The sequence below is a fragment of the Chenopodium quinoa genome, unplaced genomic scaffold, assembly GCF_001683475.1.
Source record: "Chenopodium quinoa cultivar QQ74 unplaced genomic scaffold, ASM168347v1, whole genome shotgun sequence".
Lineage (NCBI taxonomy): Eukaryota > Viridiplantae > Streptophyta > Magnoliopsida > Caryophyllales > Amaranthaceae > Chenopodium > Chenopodium quinoa.
The window spans coordinates 2,392,045-2,410,652 of record NW_018742720.1 but is presented as its reverse complement, the minus strand read 5'-3'; the positions used below and the strand labels follow the sequence as shown (position 1 = coordinate 2,410,652).

General features: G+C 45.7%; 2 protein-coding genes across 2 annotated transcripts; both read right to left on the bottom strand.

The window, feature by feature from the left end:
* Nucleotides 1-14,188: 14,188 nt before the first annotated feature.
* LOC110722990 lies at nt 14,189-16,105 on the bottom strand. The gene is made up of 2 exons (XM_021902262.1): nt 15,313-16,105; nt 14,189-14,886 (listed from the first exon to the last, which is right to left on the bottom strand). Exons 1-2 carry the CDS (start codon nt 16,103-16,105, stop codon nt 14,189-14,191), a joined length of 1,491 nt encoding a protein of 496 aa, XP_021757954.1.
* Nucleotides 16,106-16,992: 887 nt separating this feature from the next.
* On the bottom strand, nt 16,993-18,126 carry LOC110722989. Its single transcript, XM_021902261.1, has 2 exons — nt 17,764-18,126; nt 16,993-17,682 (listed from the first exon to the last, which is right to left on the bottom strand). The coding sequence occupies exons 1-2, from the start codon at nt 18,124-18,126 to the stop codon at nt 16,993-16,995; spliced, it is 1,053 nt and encodes a 350-aa protein (XP_021757953.1).
* Nucleotides 18,127-18,608: the final 482 nt, after the last annotated feature.

The following is an 18,608-nucleotide window of genomic DNA, read 5'->3' as shown; positions in this document are numbered from 1 at the left end:
AAACTCTGTTTTCCCCCCCAAGTGACCTTGTGTGCCGATAGCAGACAAGGTCCACTTATTGTAAAATATATGGGAGTGAAAAACTCCGTTTTCCCCCCCAAGTGACCTTGTGTGCCGATAGCAGACAAGGTCCACTCATTGCAAAATATATGGGAGCGAAAAACTCCGTTTCCCCCCCCAAGTGACCTGGTGTGCCGATAGCAGACAAGGTCCACTTATTGCAAAATATATGGGAGCGAAAAACTCTGTTTTTCCCCCTCAAGTGACCTTGTGTGCCGATAGCAGACAAGGTCTTTTTTTTTTTTTTAAGCGGGAAAATTAGTACACGTGTCGCAAATCCTACCGCTGCTTTTGAAATTGATTGTGGATTCAGGGCTGTTAGATCTCTGAACCGCCATTCACTTCAACTGACTTTTCAGTTTCTTCTTTAAGATCAAAATTCCGCCATTTTTCATTTTATTTCTGATTTTCCTAAAGTTTTCTCTCAGTGTCAATTGTTCTTCAATCAAAGGTTTACTCTTCTTACTTTTCTCGATTTCGGCCTGCGCTTCTCAGTATATTCGGCGTGCTTTTCTTCTTCGTCACTTCTCGCTTTTTAAGTACATCGTATCAGCGACTTTCGTTGAAAGTATTGCCGCTCCCTAACCCGTGATTTTGCATGTTTGTTTTATTTTCTCATTTTTTTTAAATTAAATGTCTGAAGATAGTGTCAAAGAGAATCTCCCTAACCTTAGTACCGCTAGGCGTCGTTTAATTAGGCAATCCCTAGGCAAAGAAACCGGTAGTAATCAGGGTAATTCATCTTCCCTTTCTGATAATATTGACTATCCATTTGAGACGTTATCTTCTGAAGAAGAAAAACGTGATTTTATGCTACATAGGTCTATTGCCCACTGCGAACGTGCCTATTATCCCACTAATCCTGATATTCCTGCTGATACTGAAATTCTTGACGTTGAGCCTGTTAGTGTTCGTTATCACTTACGCAACTTTGCTGGGAAACGCTATTTTAATCAATACGGCACTAACGTTGGCAATATAGGTATAAACACCATGCCAAGGGTAAAGAGTACCAGTTATCAGCCTTGAGCTGCTGCCCGTGAGGCTGCTGAGGCCGCCAATGCAGCTAAGGCAGCCGAGGCCGCTAAGGCAGCTGAATCCAGCAAAAGACCTGGGCAAGGTCAAGTTGTGAGTTCTTCTGAAGAAGAACAAGTAGCTAATATCCCTGTAAACCCCCAGGAAGGTCCGTCATCTCCCGTTCATGATTCAACTGTCAATTCGGTTTTAGGAGATGACGAGACTCAAGAAGGTAGTATCAACAATGAGAGCAGGGAAGACATTGTTGACATGACGACAGAGGTTATCCAGGAAGAGAACCTGGACGAGGGCTATAACTCTGAAACTGACGGAGCTGAATTCCGACAACCTATTACTCTTGCCAGAGATGGAAAAGTGGCTAAGGCAAAAATAAATGACGATTTTAGGAAAACGTCAATTGAAAAAGATTACTGCCATCGTGCTAAGAAATTTTTCAACTTACCTGACGGGTATGAGCTGTCAATTCCCCCTTTTGGAGCCTCGGTATTAGATTGTCCGGCAGGTTCTGTGGCCGTCTATATGAAGCATTTATACTTCGGCCTTCGCTTTCCTTTACATCCCTTTGTGGAAAAAATCCTGAAGGCCTGAAACGTCTGTTTAGTTCAGGTGACTCCTCCCACTATTCGGGCCATTATTGCCACCATCTGGGTTATGCTGTATCGAAACTATCCCCTAACCCTTAACGTTTTTAGACGACTGATTACTCTGAAGAGAGATGGTCAGTCAGATGGGTGGTGGTCTTTGTATACCCAACCTCACAAATATACCGTCCACCCTAAGCTAACAAGTTGCAAGGGTTGGCAAGTCAGGTTCTTTTTCATGTCGGTTCCTAAGGACTTTCCTTTGAGAAGAACCTTTTTCCAGCCTCATCCTCGTTTTGACTCAATTCCCTAGAGAGATCTTGGTAAACATGAGGAGAGAGCCGTCAATCACTTTGACGTCTCAGAATTTGATGAAGATGACTGCAAGGTCCGCATAGTTCCTAAGGTGTGGGTGCCGAATGTGAGTTACATTCTGGGCAACGCGCCGTTATCTCGTGTCGGTCTCTGTTGGACTGACCATTATGGTACTGTTTATTTTATCGACCTCTTTCCTTAGTTTTTTTTTGTTTTTTTTTTTTTTTGTTTTTTTTTTTTTTTTTACAAAATTGTTTGCACCTGGCTGATTGAATTTTCAATTTTTGCTCTCAGGTATTGATAAGTTGGACAACAGACAACTCGGCCTATCTTCTGACGGGAAAAGGGTTCTCAGACGTTGTCCTAAAGCTTCAAGCCCCTACGATACCCTTGCTACCGTTTGCGGCCGTGCTCCAGTTATCAGTGCCAAAAGAAGAGCTGAGATCATGGCTGATGACAATGCAAAAAAAAGAAAGACAACATCCATGGCCAATCGGCGAGGTGGAGCCGTTGTGATCTCCAGCCCCAGACAATCTGAAGGGCGTGGTGGGAAGAAGAAGGACCAGTCGGAGTCTGAGAAGACTCCGCCCACCACCAAAAGTAAGAGCCCCGAGGCCAGTGTAAAGAAGGTTATTCAGGGGATTGAGATCGAAGATCTCACTACTGCCGAGTCCCCTCGTCCGCTTCAGCCAACCGTCACAGTTTCCCCCACTACGGTTGGCTCTGATTCAAGCATTCCGGCCTTGACTTATCAGTCCAGCCAATGGATTGAGCGAGTCTCTGGAAGGTTTCCAGACGAAGTTCTGAAGGGTTTCGCTGTCCCTCCTGGTCACTCCGGAGACCGTTGGAAACCCAACATGGATGTCGGCCGGAATGAATCTATGATTACCGATGACCCAATGCAAGGTGGGAATCTCGGTTATCGGCTTTTGAGCAATCTTACTCTGCCGATGGACAGACCTGCTAGTCCAATCGGCCCCCTTGCTGCTACTCACATGCACAACATGATGAAGGTACTCTAACCTTTCTTTTACATATTTTTATGCTTGGTATATAGCGTTGCTATAGACTTATTCTGTTTATCTTATTCCTAACTGTGCATATATATTATTATTATTTTTTTTATTTTTTTAGGCCGTCATGTCTGGTACAGAGCTCGTTGAGATGTACCGTTATTATCAGGAGAAGCATCATCAAGCCTCCTCCAGCCAAAGTGCCATGCAGGAAATCATCAATAATGCTGAAAGGGCCTTAAATGATTTGAAGAAAATAAAAGAAAGAGACGACAAGGAGATGTCGGGACTGAAGGTTAAGGCTAAGAAGGTTGCTGGTCTAGAATTGGAAGTGTAGAGTCTGAAGACTCAAATTGCTGAAAAAGATAAGGCCATTGAGCGCTGTTTTGGGGTTTTCTGATGTCCTGCGGGAGAGCTACAATTCCGAGACTGGAACCGGACGCCTGTACCTGCAAAATAACGGAGACTCCTGAGAGCTCCGCCTCCAACGGTCAAGTTAGTACCTGATTAAGGAGTAATCAATACAGAAATTAAAGTAATAAGGTCTCTCTAGGTGAGAGTATTTAATATAGGTAATCTGCTTTGCTAGCGAGATCAGCCGGTTATTAGTGTGTTCCGTAATGTTTCTCCTCCGTTCCGTTAATTATTCCGTCCCTTGATTAATGAGGATTAATCGAGTATTTATAGCCTTGGGAAGCGTGCAACTCTCTAGGTTTAAGGTAAACCTAGGGCCGATCGGGCTTCTAGACTGAAATGGGCCTTGATGGCCGGTTGTCCCATTTGGCATGGGTGGACACGTGGCGTGTCTTAAGTGGTCCGTGGAGGACGCGTGGCGGAACCTGGTTGGTCCACTTGTCAAACGGCGCTTGGTGGATAAAAATCCCCTAATCATTTGCCCCTCACAGGTGGCACGCGACTGGTCAAGTGTCGCCTGTGACAGGTGTCGCACGGTGACAGGCGACGGCCCGTTACAGGTGTCACCTTGCAGACGGCCGGGAGATTCTCCCGCCCAAATTTGAATTCGGAAGCGACCCTTCGCCTTCTCATTTTGCCTATAAAAGGAAGTGCTGACTTCGGTCATTTTCACATTTGAGAATTTTTGCGAGAACATTCGGACCCCTGAACCTGATCTGACATTTTCGGACTTTTTCTGCCTACCGCCTGTTCTGACAAGCCGACTGACCCGAACTTTCAGGACTTCATCAACTGTCATCCGTTCAGGTAACTCAGTTCTCTTACTCTTAATTTTCTTTTTATTTTTTGAAATGGCACCATGGAAGCACACGACACGCCCTAAGTTAGTGATCAGCCGGTCACCGGGGACGGCTGAATCTAGGACTAGGAGTGCCGCCTGCCCTTTTCTGGACCCATCTTTGCCCTTTATACAGAGTCCGACTGAATCTGTGTCTATGCAGAACGTGATGGCCAGAACAAAAAAGACTGCTAGAATATCAAACTCAGACGGCTCCTCCCAAAGGGTACTCCTTAGCGAAACATCTGACCAGGCGCCAGATGTGGAACGAGGCGACTGTCAAGCTGACAGTTCTGAGAGAGGGACCAAGGTGTTCCCTTCTCATCTAACCGTGGACGACTCGTACCTTTTAGGCTCAGTACTAAGTTTGAGTGACTATTAAGTTAACATAGGAGTTACTTAGTCTTCGTCACAATCTTGATTGAGTAGTAAAGGTATCAGGCGGCGTAGGCCGGCTAGACCCCTTGATTCACCAATGTTTGTTGGCTATTTACTCAATAGGTTATCCAGTAGGAATAGGGGTTCGAGTGCCCTTGTTTGTATAAAACAGGCGGACGACTCAAACTTTTTAGGTTCCATACCAAATTTGAAGGAGTGACTATGAGTTAACTTTGGAGTTACTCAGTCTCCGTCACTTTTGTTTGAGAAGTAGAGGTACCAGGCGGCGTAGACCGGCTAGACCCCTTGATTCGCCAATGTTTGTTGGCTATTAACTCAATAGGTACCCCCTGCATTTATCCCAAGTAATACAGGCGGTCATCTGACTCAGATGTCAACTGCTACCACTGGTTTGGTTAGTGATAGAGTTATCCTTGTCTCAAAAACGGCTACGTGGTTGCCCTTTGGGACAGTCGTATAGGTGCCGTGTAATTAGTTTATAGAACAATGTTCCACCCAAAAGGGAGCTGCTCTCTGCGACGAATTTCATCCGAATGGATGCCGCCGGACGCCTGCTATAATGTTGGGACAGGTCGGATTAGTTTTTAAAAGTTAGATCAGTTGACTAGGCGCCTGGTCTGATCATTCGGCCAGTGGCCTTGGTATGTTTATGGTGAACGTATGTGCTAAGTAAAAGAAGGGTAGCCGCCTGTTAGTTACAGGATCGGCCAGGCCCTAAACTTTTTAGCTAAGTATTGTGAGTAAAATACTCGAGGGAGAGTAGCCGACTGTAATGGAACAGACGGCATGCCCCTGTAAAGATAAAGAGTGAAACTCAATGGAGATTAGCCGACTGTAAAGGTACAGACGGCATGCCCCTCGTAATACAAAATTGAATAGTAAGTGCCAACTTTATTAAGTAGCTCTTTACTTTACATCATTCAAAAGAAATATTTCTTAAGGTTATCTACATTCCAAGTTCGAGGCAACGGTTGTCCGTCTGGTGTTTCCAGACGGTAGGTACCGTCCCTGACTTCCGCATAGATTCGGTAGGGTCCTTCCCAGTTGGGAGTTAGTTTGCCAGACTCGTTAGCCCTACCAACTGCTTCCATTTTTCTAAGTACAAAGTCCCCTACTTTGAGTGGACGCCTGTGCACTTTTTTGTTGTATGATCTAGTCATTCTCAGGCGGTAGATTTCATGGCGCAAAACAGCATTGCCCCTCTTTTCAGGAAGTGAGTCTAATGCCAGGCGCATAGCTTCCCAGTTTGCCTCTTCGTCATATAGCATTACTCGAAGAGTCGGCTCGTAGTGTTCTATTGGAAGAACAGCTTCTGCACCATAAGTTAGGAGGAATGGAGTTTCTCCAGTCGCCCCTTTTTCAGTCGTCCTAATGGCCCAAAGAACATGTGGTAGTTCATCTGCCCATAGGCCGCCTGCTCGTTCAATTTTTTTCTTGAGACCGTCTGAGATGATTTTATTAAAGGCTTCTACCTGGCCGTTTGCTTGTGGACGGCCGACAGATGCAAAGTAATGTCCAATTCCTTGGTCTCCCAACCAGCTTTTGAGAACAGGCGTCTCAAATTGGGGACCATTATCAAAAACCATAGACATGGGAACCCCGAACCGAGTGATGACGTTTTTCCAAATGAATGAAATTACATCTTTCGTCTTGATTCCCTTTACAGCCTCCGCCTATACCCATTTAGTGAAGTAGTCAACGGCAACAAGTATATACCTTCTGCCGCCTGTAGCAGGCGTATATGGACCCAGAATGTCCATGCCCCACTTAGCAAACGGTAGTGGGCTGTGAATGGTAGTGAGGTCAGTAGCCGGACGGTGAATTAATTTGCCAAACCTTTGGCACTTGTCACATTTTTTCACCATCTCCATTGCATCTGCTTCCAAAGTAGGCCAAAAGTAGCCCTGCCGCCTTGCCCTTTGAGCAAGCATCCTACCACCTATATGGGAAGCACAGAAACCAGAGTGAAGATCATCTAGTATCTCTCGTCCCTTTTCAGGAGTAACACACTTTAAGAAGGGTTGAAGGTGCCCCCTCTTGTGCAGTTCCCCCTGTATCATTTCAAAACAGGAGGCTCGTTTTTTCAGTGATGCCGCCTGTTGAGGATCATCCGGCAGTGTACCGTTTGTCAGATATGCCCTGATTGAATCCATCCAGGTTGAGCTTCTGTCTAGAATTCCAATAGGATTTTCCTCGATGCTTCTCTTCTCCATTACTTCCCAAAACACAGTTCGAGGAGTATCGGAGGAGGCGGATGATGCTAATTTCGAGAGTGCATCTGCCTGGTTGTTTTCTGATCTCGGTACTTGGATCAGATGGAAATCCTCAAGGGAGCCGACTGCTTGTCGGACCGCCTGTAAATATTTGATCATGGCCGGATGTGTTGCTTCGTATTCGCCATTGTACTGACTCACTATCAGTTGTGAATCAGAACAGGCGTCTATTTTCCTTGCCCCGGCCGCCTTACACATGCGGATCCCGGCTAGTAAAGCTTCATATTCTGCCTCATTGTTTGAAGCCTGGAAACTGAAGCGTAGAGCATACTCGAACCTGTCGCCCTCTGGAGATTGACATACGACGCCTGCTCCACAACCGTTTGAAGTAGAGCTTCCGTCCACATATACCTTCCAGACTTGGTCTGGAACTTGAGAGTCAGGAGGACGAGTCATCTCTACAATAAAGTCAGCAAAGGCTTGCCCCTTCACTGCTTTTCTAGGCTCGAAAGTAACTTCGAGACTCTGCATTTCTATGGCCCATTTGATCATTCGTCCGGAGGACTCCATGGTGGTAAGGGGCCGTTTGATCGGTTGGTCGGTATACACGACGACTGCATGTGCCAGAAAGTAGGGCTTCAATTTTTTAACAGCCATGAAGAGTGCAAGACCAAATTTCTCCACTAGGGGATACCTCAACTCGGCATTTTTCAGTACGTGACTGACAAAGTAGACCGGAAGTTGACAGCCGTCCCTTTCAGCAAGGAGCACCGCGCTTAACGCATGATCAGAGACGGCCAGGTACATGTAGAGATTTTCTTTGGGCAAAGGGCTGACCAGCCTTGGCAAGGAATGCAAGTGAACCTTTAATTTCTGGAAGGCGGCCTCAGCATCCGGCCCCCATTCAAACCTTGCCTTTTTCTTAATTGCCTGGAAAAAGTATAGGCATTTGTCGCCTGATCGGCTTAGAAATCTTCCCAAGGCCGCCAGACAACCTGTTAACTTCTGAACCTCTCGGACGGTACGAGGCGACTGCATGTCAATGACCGCCTGTACCTTCTCAGGGTTCGCCTCTATTCCTCTCTGGTTGATAAGGAATCCGAGAAATTTCCCAGACTCAACTCCAAATACACATTTCTTGGGATTGAGCATGACATGGTGCCGCCTGAGTGTGGCGAAAGTTTCTCGGAGGTCCGTCAGATGATCTTTCTGAAGTTTAGTCTTAACAATCATATCATCAATGTATGCCTCGACGTTTCTCCCAATCTGATCAAAGAACACTGTGTTTATCATTCGTTGGAATGTAGCCGGGGCATTCTTAAGACCAAACGGCATGACCGTATAACAGTATAATCCCTGATCAGTGACGAAGGCCGTCTTCTCTTGATCTTTCTTCCACAAAGGAATTTGATGAAAACCAGAATAGGCGTCCATCAAGGCATGGCCGGCTGTTGAGTCGACCAGGTTATCAATTTTGGGCAGAGGGTAACTGTCTTTGGGGCACGCCTTGTTCAAGTCTGTGTAGTCTACACACATTCGCCAGGTGCCATTCGGCTTTTTAACAAGTACCACATTTGCAACCCAATCTGGGAAGTAACATTGCCGAATGAACCCTGCATCAAGTAATTTTTTGACTTCGGCGGCGGCCGCCTGACCTCTTTCTTCACCATGGTTCCGCTTCTTTTGCCGTACCGGCTTCTTTTTCGGATCCACAGCGAGTTTGTGTACTGCCAGATCAGGACTAATGCCTGGCATTTCATGGACTTCAAATGCAAAGATGTCCTTGTATTCTTTCAACAGGTTGTGAAAGTCATCACCAAGGTTTCTCAGAGCAGTCGTCCCAACTTTGACTGTTCGGTCAGGGCGGGAGTCGTCTAATATCAGGTCCGTATGCTCACCAGCCGGCTGAGGGCGGAACTCATCCGGCCGGTCCTCTGCCAATGATTGCTATTTTCTTGCCTTTCTGGCGGACTCTGTCTGGGACGCCTTTCTTTTTCTGTCGCCTGTTTCTTGAACAGGCGCACTTTCCTTGACATTGTCAAGGTCTGTTTTTTCTCCACTTGACCCAGTGGCCTTAGCAGTGGGTTTGACATCCGAGAGATAGCACTCTCGGGCCATCCTCTGATCTCCGCTTAGGGAGCCGACTGTTCCATTGTCCCTTTCAAACTTAAGCAGCATAAGTGACGGGATTATAACAGCCTTGGCACTATTCAGGGTTGGGCGACCCAGAATCATGTTGTAGGCAGAGAGTTCCTCTACAACTAGGAATCGGACTACCATGTGTCGTCCTTCCCCTTTTTCGCCCAGGCGGACGGGTAGATCAACTCGTCCCAGTGGGTGGACGACTCCTCCTCCAAACCCTATTAAAGGGTGGGAGGCCGGATGTATGCAGTCCGTCTGATATTTCAGTTTTGACAGACATTTGCTGCTGATGAGATCTGAAGAGCTCCCAGTATCTATGAGGATTCGACCAACTCTCTGGTTGGCCACTTTACATTCAATAACGAGAGGGTCGTCATGCGGCCCCCTTATTCCTCCTAGATCCTCTTCAGTGATGACAATCTCAGGAAATGTATATTTGGACGGTCGTTCTTGGTGAACGGAATTTACATCTAACCGCCTTATATTATCTTTGTTGCCCCTAATAGTGGGGCCGCCTCCTGAGAAGCCGCCTGCAATGGTGTAGACGACTGCATCATCTGTATCGGAACTGTCGGCCTGTTGATTCTTTTTGGCCGACTGCTTTTTTGAGGAAGTATTCCCCGTAGATTTCTTGACATAAGTGTCAAGATCACCTTGATCAGCCAAGCGGTCTAGGTACCGCATGAGACTAATGCAGTCATTGGTGTGATGACCAATGTCATCATGATAAGCACAGATTTTGTCTTGGCTCCGGTTGCTCGCAGAACCCTTCATGGGGAGCGGTTTCTCAATTGAGAGCCGTCCCTTTATTTCTTTTAGGATAAACTGGTTATCCTTGTTAAACACATACTTTGGGGAGTATGGTTTGAATTCCTTTTTCTTCTTGGCCGGCTGTTTAGAGGAATCAGCCGCCCAGACCCCTTTTCTTTTTTCATCTTTGTTGGACGACTGTTTCTGTCGTCCTTCTCTATTGTCGAACCTCTTCCCGTCCGACTGTTTCATTGTACACAGATCAGTCGCCTGTATATAGGCTTCTGCTTCAATCAAGGCCTCTTGAAGAGTCGCCACCCTTTTTCGAACTAAATCAAATTTGAAGGTAGACCCGTCTTTGAGACCTCTAAAAAAGTCAGTATAAGCTACCTCATCCGGTAACCCTTGAATCTGTATTCTCATCAGGTTGAACCGCCTGATGTAGGAACGAAGCCCCTCCTTTTCACCCTGCTGAATTGTTCCCAAATCAAGGGTCGTTTTCTTCGCAGGGATGTTCATTGCAAAGTTGGAGGCAAATAAGTAAGCAAGCGTCCTGAAACTGTTTACACAACCAGTCGGCAGGTTGCCGAACCATTGCTGTGCAATTCCCTTGAGAGTTGCTGGGAAACACTTGCACCAAGTGGGATCATCCAACCCTTGAAGGTACATCAGGTTGGTGAATGCCATCAGATGGTCTTCCGGGTTAGTAGTGCCATCATAGGCGCCTACTAAAACATTTTTTACTTTGGCCGGCTGAGCGGCTTCAGTAATTTCCTTGGAGAAGGCCGACGGCTGTTCACCAAGTCTAAGCAACCGTAGCTGCCAGTCCATAGGTTGGACGTTTTTTGCTGCAGGTCCACCAAATGGAGGTGGCTGCATAAAATATTGTTGTTGCGGCACAAATGGCAAATTTGGTACCGCCTGCGCACTATGAAAGCCAGACTGACGGGAGGTGCCGCCTGACTGACTCTCATGGTACGACTGAGTTGGCCTCATCGAGGCATTTCGCAAACTGTCCTGAAAATTTGAAGTAGAAGCCGACTCTGATAATCGGTCACTCTTCTTCTGCTCTAGCAGGTGCCGAGCATCTGTGAACGTTTGCTTTGACCCGTCCGCCTGAATATGACGAACCGGTTTCCTATTTCCCGTAGGATAACGGAGTTTTGTGAAATCAAGAGCAGACGGCTCCCGCTTCTTAGATTTAGGATGGGGAGTCGCCTCTCGCCCTTGAACTGGCTTCCTCTTCAGTGAAGTGGAAGGTTTTTTGGCCGCCTGCTCTTTGACTGAAGCAGGCGGTTTTTTGTTGATCAACTCTTGGATCTCTCCCTTGAATCCCCTCATGAAGGTCATGAGTTCGTTCCTTGTGATGGGAGCAGACCCATCAGTCGGCTGTTGCCGAGCAAGCGGTGCGCCTGCTGGCTCGCTTCCTGTTTGAAGATACTCCCGTTCCCTTATTTCAGTATGACGGGTACGGCGGGCCCTTAGGGTCCCGTCTGGAGCTGTATGAGTTTCAACTTCAAATTCACTTTCGGTATCATGGTCCGACTGAACTTGAGGGTCGTCTAGGGGACGCCTCTCTTCTGGGGTCGGTACAGACTTGGATGCCATCTCTGAAGTACTCTCCCCACAGACGGCGCCAAATGTTTTGGGGTTTTCTGATGTCCTGCGGGAGAGCTACAATTCCGAGACTGGAACCGGACGCCTGTACCTGCAAAATAACGGAGACTCCTGAGAGCTCCGCCTCCAACGGTCAAGTTAGTACCTGATTAAGGAGTAATCAATACAGAAATTAAAGTAATAAGGTCTCTCTAGGTGAGAGTATTTAATATAGGTAATCTGCTTTGCTAGCGAGATCAGCCGGTTATTAGTGTGTTCCGTAATGTTTCTCCTCCGTTCCGTTAATTATTCCGTCCCTTGATTAATGAGGATTAATCGAGTATTTATAGCCTTGGGAAGCGTGCAACTCTCTAGGTTTAAGGTAAACCTAGGGCCGATCGGGCTTCTAGACTGAAATGGGCCTTGATGGCCGGTTGTCCCATTTGGCATGGGTGGACACGTGGCGTGTCTTAAGTGGTCCGTGGAGGACGCGTGGCGGAACCTGGTTGGTCCACTTGTCAAACGGCGCTTGGTGGATAAAAATCCCCTAATCAAGCGCCTTCCTTCAGTTGAAAAGGATCTCGGCGGCGCCAGAGCTAAAATAAAAAACCTTGAGGAGAAGGTTAGACAAATGGAAGCTGATAAGCCTGGTATTCGTCAGAGAGTCGTGGGCCGTTATTTAGCTTCGAACGAGTTCTGCTCCAAGCTCCAAGATCATTTCGATGGAGGTTGGACTGCTGCTCAGAGATGTGTTGCCCATGCTGCCGGTTGGAAGAAGGAAGATTGGGCCAAAGTTGAAAAAGCTTTCAACGAGGAAGCTTACAAGATCCCTTCCGGCTTCGAGACACAGCAATTCTCTGAAGAGGACCTGTACAATTTGGTGCCCAGTGCTGACGACGGCCCTAAAGATCCCAGCATTTTAAATTCTCCAGTGCCTGAGAACGCACAAGCTTGAAGGGGCGGGCAGTCATCACCGACATCTTCCTGTGGGTCTTGTATTATTGGGCCTTATCAGCTGTAACTCTCTTTTTATTGCCTTATATATGTCTCAATATTTATTTTGACAATGTTGTTTTATCGGCATATACCCCTTTTTTGTGGTGATGCCTGTCGGTTGTCAACTTTACTGTCATGTAAACTTAACTCATTTTCATTTTCGTTGTTTATCAACTGCTTGCAAATTTAAGCAAATTTAAACACCTCTTATCGTAACTAAGTTGTTTTTACTTATCACTCGTTAATTTGCTTATTTAAACAATGTTATCGTAACTACATTGCGTTGCAATTCACAATATACAAAAGACAGAGATACGCAAAAGACAGTTTGCAAAAACAAAGATTTACCTGATGATCTGTCTGATATCCGACAACTTTCAACAATTATCAAATTATGAAGATATCATATCATAACAACCTGTCATTTAAAAACTATCAATGCACGATATTTATCTCATTCTTTACTCCCCTCAGTGTACATAGTTCGTGTTAGAACTATGTATACTTGGCAGTTATCATTCGTTGATGGTCCAGATTATAACATTGGTCACCCACTACTTTATTGTTTCAGCCAGTTAGGTACCCTCTCGGCGATCACTTTCTGAGCTACGCCTCATATCGGCGTATACTCAAATTGATTTGGTCGGTATTATACTTTGAACCAGCAACCTCGTGAGTTAACGTATACAACTGATCAGGTTGTATATCTATTAACTTCACGGAAGCGGTTTTGAGTTGTCCGTCCCATTTAACGGTGTTCTGTTAAATGGAGGATGCCTATTCCAATATACGTTGTCTGAATGTTTCTTTATTCATCACTGATACCCTTTTTCGATATCAGCTTCACATGAAAATTGTACATTATACGTAGTATTTCTTCAGCACAGCCGTGTTCCATACATTCTTTAGGGGTGTCCCATCCAAAGTTTCGAGATAAAACGATCCTTGGATGATGACATCTCTAATCCGATAAGGTCCTTCCCAATTTGCAGCCACCTTTCCATCTTCATTTCCCTTACCGGTTGCCGCTGTTCTTCGCATTATTAAATCCCCCACACTTAACGGCCGATGAGATACTCTTTTGTTGTAGGCCCTCGACATTCTTTCCTTATATGCAGCTGACTTAACTGCTGCTTTTTCTCTGAGCTCTGGTAAAAAGTCTAACTGTTGTCGTAGGAGTAAATGATTTTGGTCTTCACAGTAATGCTGAATCCTAAATGTCGGCAACCCAACCTCTGCTGGTATTACTGCCTCTGTTCCAAACACTAAAGTATAAGGTGATTCACCTGTGGCCTCTCTTATTGTCGTCCTATTTGCCCACAATATCTCCGGTATCAAATCTGCCCACAAACCCTTTGCATCTTCGATCTTCTTTTTAATTTCCGTTATAATTTGCTTATTTGCTGCTTCTGCCTGGCCGTTAGACTGTGGATGGGATACTGCTGCATAAGCAAATTTCACCTTATACATCGTTAAGAGATCTTTGACTGGCTTACAATCAAATTGGGTTCCATGATAAAAAACCATCGCCATCGGCAACCCAAATCTTGTGAAGATACTTTTCCATATAAACTTCTTCAATTCTGATGCCGTTATCTTCGCTACTGGTTCTGCCTCAATCCATTTTGTGAAATAGTCTATCCCCACTATCAGAAATTTCCTTCCACCCGTGGCCGATGGGAATGGGCCAACTAAATCCATTCTCCATTGGGCAAAAGGGATTGGATTTAATATCGGAGTCAGATCATTAGGAGGCAAGTTGATAACTGGGGCAAACTTTTGACACTTCTCGCATCTTTTAACATAAGCTATTGCATCTGCATTCATCGTCGGCTAGTAGTATCCCCTTCTCATTGCTTCTCTGGACAAGGCTCTTGCTCCGAGATGGTTACCACAGCTACCTTCATGCAATTCTTCTAACAACCTTGCTGACTCAAAATTCGTTATACACCTTTGCAATGGCAGTGAAAACCCCCTTTTGTATAACTGACCTTGGTACATGACAAACCACACGCTATCTTTCCTTAATCTTTTCAACTCCCCCTTATCCGCCGGCCCTGCACCATGGATGAGGTATGCCAGTATTTTATCATACCACTGGTTCCCAACATCAATACACAAAACCTCTGCCGACATCTCATCTATGCTTCTCTGCTTTAAAACCTCCACCATGACCGTCCTTTCCAAGTCATCAAAACTTGAACTTGCTAATCTTGCCAACGCATCCGCTTGAGCATTTTTCAGTCTCGGAACTAATTTTATCTCAAAATATTGTAACTGCGCTGCTAACTGTTTCATTTTCTCCAAATACTTCACCATTGCGGGCTCTCGAGCTTCATACTCTCCATCATACTGACTTGATACCAGTTGGGAGTCAGTTGTTAAAACCAGCTGCTTTGCTTCTGCTGTGATTGACAACTGCATTCCGGCTATTGCAGCTTCATACTCGGCTTCATTATTTGTTGCCTTGAACTTAAGCTTCATGGCATATTCAAACATTTTCCCGTCCGGAGCCGTTATCACAATTCCAGCTGTTTCGGGGTTTTTTGATGTGTCCTGCGGGAGAGTTACAATTCCAAGAATGCCCTTCGACGCCTGTGCCTGCAAAATCACGAAGACTCCTGGGGGTAGGAGCTCCGCCTCCGACGATCAAGTTAGTAAAGATACGGGAGGTAGAATGCACGTAATGTGGAAGTTACTTCTCGCGTAATGGGAGAATTCCGCAATTAATATTGCTCGGGGTAAGTGTGTTTTCTTTTTGAGGAGTATTCAATGTGATCAACAAATGTTCCAGCCCCCATTAATGAGGGTCCTTCCACTATTTATAGTGGGGAAGGGATGGTTCCCCTTTTAGGGTTTAGAGGACACGTGTCAGCAGAGGATTGGAGCCCTGCTGACCAATGGCTGGATGCCACGTGTCACTAGGCCATTGGGCCATGTGATTAGGGTATTTTTACCCCAAACACCAGCCCCTGCCCCCGTTGCCATAGCTGAACCATCAAGTGATACCTGCCATGTGCCCAATTCTTCCTCTTCGTCCGTGTATGTGGTTTCAACAATAAAATCCGACAATGCTTGAGCCTTAATTGACGTTCTCGGCCTGTAGCTTATTTCATACTCCGACAACTCAACTGCCCATGTCAATAATCTACCAGATGTATCCATTTTATGCAATGATTTCTCCAAAGGGTGATTGGTTAACACCTCTATTGGATGTGCATCAAAGTAAGGCCTCAACTTTCTAGCCGCCACTACTACTGTTAACGCCATCTTCTCTATCACTGGATATATGCGTTCTGCCGCATTCAATACATGACTGACAAAGTATATCGGCTTCTGCTGCTTCTTCCTTTCCACTATCAAAACGGCTGCTACCGTTTTTGGTGATGCTGAAATATACAACTGCATCACTTCTCCCTTCTCGGGCCTGGCAATCGTGGGAAGAGATCTGAGATGATTCCTTACTACTTCCAAGGCATCACTCTGTTCCTTTCCCCACTCGAATGCCTTGTTCTTTCTTAGTACCATGAAAAACGGAAGCGCCTTGTCGGCTGACTTGCTGATAAATCTGGTCAATCCTGCCATCCTTCCAGTCAATCTCTGTATATCATGAATGGTTTTTGGTTGTTTCATTTGGAGTACCGCATTCACCTTATCTGGATTTGCATCTATCCCCCGTTCACTGACCATAAAGCCCAAGAATTTCCCTGATTTGACCCCAAACACACACTTCTCCGGATTCAACTTCATCTGATATCTCCTTAACGTCTCAAATGTTTCCCTCAGATCCGCTATATGGTCCTCTTTTTCTTTACTCTTTACTATCGTATCATCTACATATACCTCAACATTCCGGCCTTTCTGCTTCTCAAATATCTTGTCCACCAACTTTTAATATGTTGCTCCTGCATTTTTCAACCCAAACGACATTGCCTTATAACAGTACACACCGACATCTGTTATAAAAGCCGTTTTATTCCTGTCAGCCTTATGCATGCTGACCTGATGATATCCCGAAAACGCATCCAAAAAACTGAGCATAGCATGACCAGAGGTTGAGTCTACCAGCCTATTTATCCAGGGTAATGGGTAGCAATCCTTTGGGCAAGCCTTATTTAGATCTGTAAAATCCACACACATTCGCCACTTCCCTGTCGGCTTTCTCACCATTACTACATTCGCCAACCATTCCGGATATGTGCAAGGCTCAATGAACCCTGCCGCTAAGAGCTTATTTACCTCAGCCTGAATTGCTTCTATTTTCTCAGTTGAGAAATTGCGCTTCTTTTGCCTTATTGGCCTGAATTTTCTATCAACATTCAACTTATGCTCCATTACCTCTGGATGTATCCCCGACATCTCACTTGCCGAAAATGCGAAGACATCTGCATTCTCACGCAACAGGCTTATCAGATTACACCTTGTATCCACAACCATATCAGTCCCAACCTTCACTGTTTTACTCGGGTCGCCTGGTTGCAACTCAACTTGAACGGTTTCTCCCCCTGGTAACGGCCTTGGTGTTTCCTCAGGCCTTGCATCAAAGTTTTTCATCGTTAAATCTTGAACTGTTGGCTCACCTTCCCTTATCGGATTGCATGGTATTGGAGCACCCCCAACTGGGTTCTTCAGAGCTATCACGTAACAAGCTTTGACATCACCTGACCTCCATACACCTTCTCCACAGCTCCTAAATTTGACACATAAGCTATTGCTAGATAGTAAGTTGATACAACGACCTGCATATCATGTATTATCGGTCTGCCGATAATTGCGTTGTAGGCTGACTTAACATCCACCACCAGAAACTCTGCCATCACATCTCTTGCTTGTGGCCCATCACCCAGCTTAACCGGTAACACAACGCTCCCTTCCGGTCTCACTGTTGATCCATTGAACCCGATTACGGGATATGATACCGGTTTCAGGTACTGCCTTCCTATATTCATCTCATTAAAAGCTTGCACAAACAACACATTTGCTGAACTACCTCCATCCACCAGCACTCTTTTGATGTCAGCCCCGTTTATCTTAGTTATTAGGACTAACGGGTCATCATGTGGGAACACTACACCCCTTGCATCTTCTTCTGTGAACACTACCTGAGGTATTGATGCTGGCCGAGGACGATTTTCCACATCCAAGGCGCAAACTAGGTGACGATGCTCAGCCAAATGCTTCTTTGCTCCACTAATTGTCCCTCCATGAATCGGTCCCCCTGTTATCACATCTACCCTTCCAGTAGACAACGGTGGTTGTTGATTCCTGCTTGTGTTCAGCCGATATTGTGTCAAATGCCCTTTTCTGATCAACTCCTCAATGTTATCCTTCAATTGCGTACACTACTCTGTATAATGTCCCACATCCCTATGGAACATACAATACTTCTTCACATCCCTTGGCCTTGCCTTCATGGGAATCGGCCTTGACCAATCTTCTCCATTCTGATTCACTGAGTAGATTGCTGCCCTTGGTGTATTCAGGGGAGTGTAAGTGCTATATTTCATTGGCAGCCTTGTTGGTCTCGAATCTTGTCGGCTTCCTCCTCCCCTTCCTGGGGCAGGAGGTTTCGGCCTATTTCCTCCAGACGATGTCCCTTCATACTGGCTTTGCCCCTTTCCGGCAACTACATGTCTGCTACTTGTCTTCATCAATTCTTCACTCTTAATGTAATCATGAGCTTTACTAAACGCCGCTGCTAATGTCGGCAGGTTTTTCCTTGTAAGGTACCGTTTGAAATCAGAATCAACCAAGCCATTCATTAAAGCCATCACAGCTTTTTCTTGTTACAGTTTTGGGATTGTATTTGCCTCATTGTTAAATCGTCTAATGTAATCCCTCAAGGATTCATCCGGTTTCTGCTCCACGACCATCAATTCTCCAGAGGTTCTCTGCCTCACACTATTGCTGACATACTGACCCACAAACATCTCGGTCAATCTTTCAAAACTATCTACTGACCCAACTTTAAGGTTGTTGAACCAATCGGCTGCAGCCCCAATCAGAGTAGTCGGAAAGACCTTACACCAGACTGCATCTGAGTTGGTATACAACATCATGTGCCCCTCATAGGACGTTATAAATCTTGCCGGATCCTCTCTTCCATCATACCTGCAAGTCGGCATTTTCACCTTTTCCATTGGCTGTTCCAAGATATGCTGGGCGAAAGGAGATGCCCTTAACTGCACCACTGCTCGCACTGCCTGCCCATCCACTTGCGAACTTCTTTGCTGTTGGGTTCTCGTACTCACAG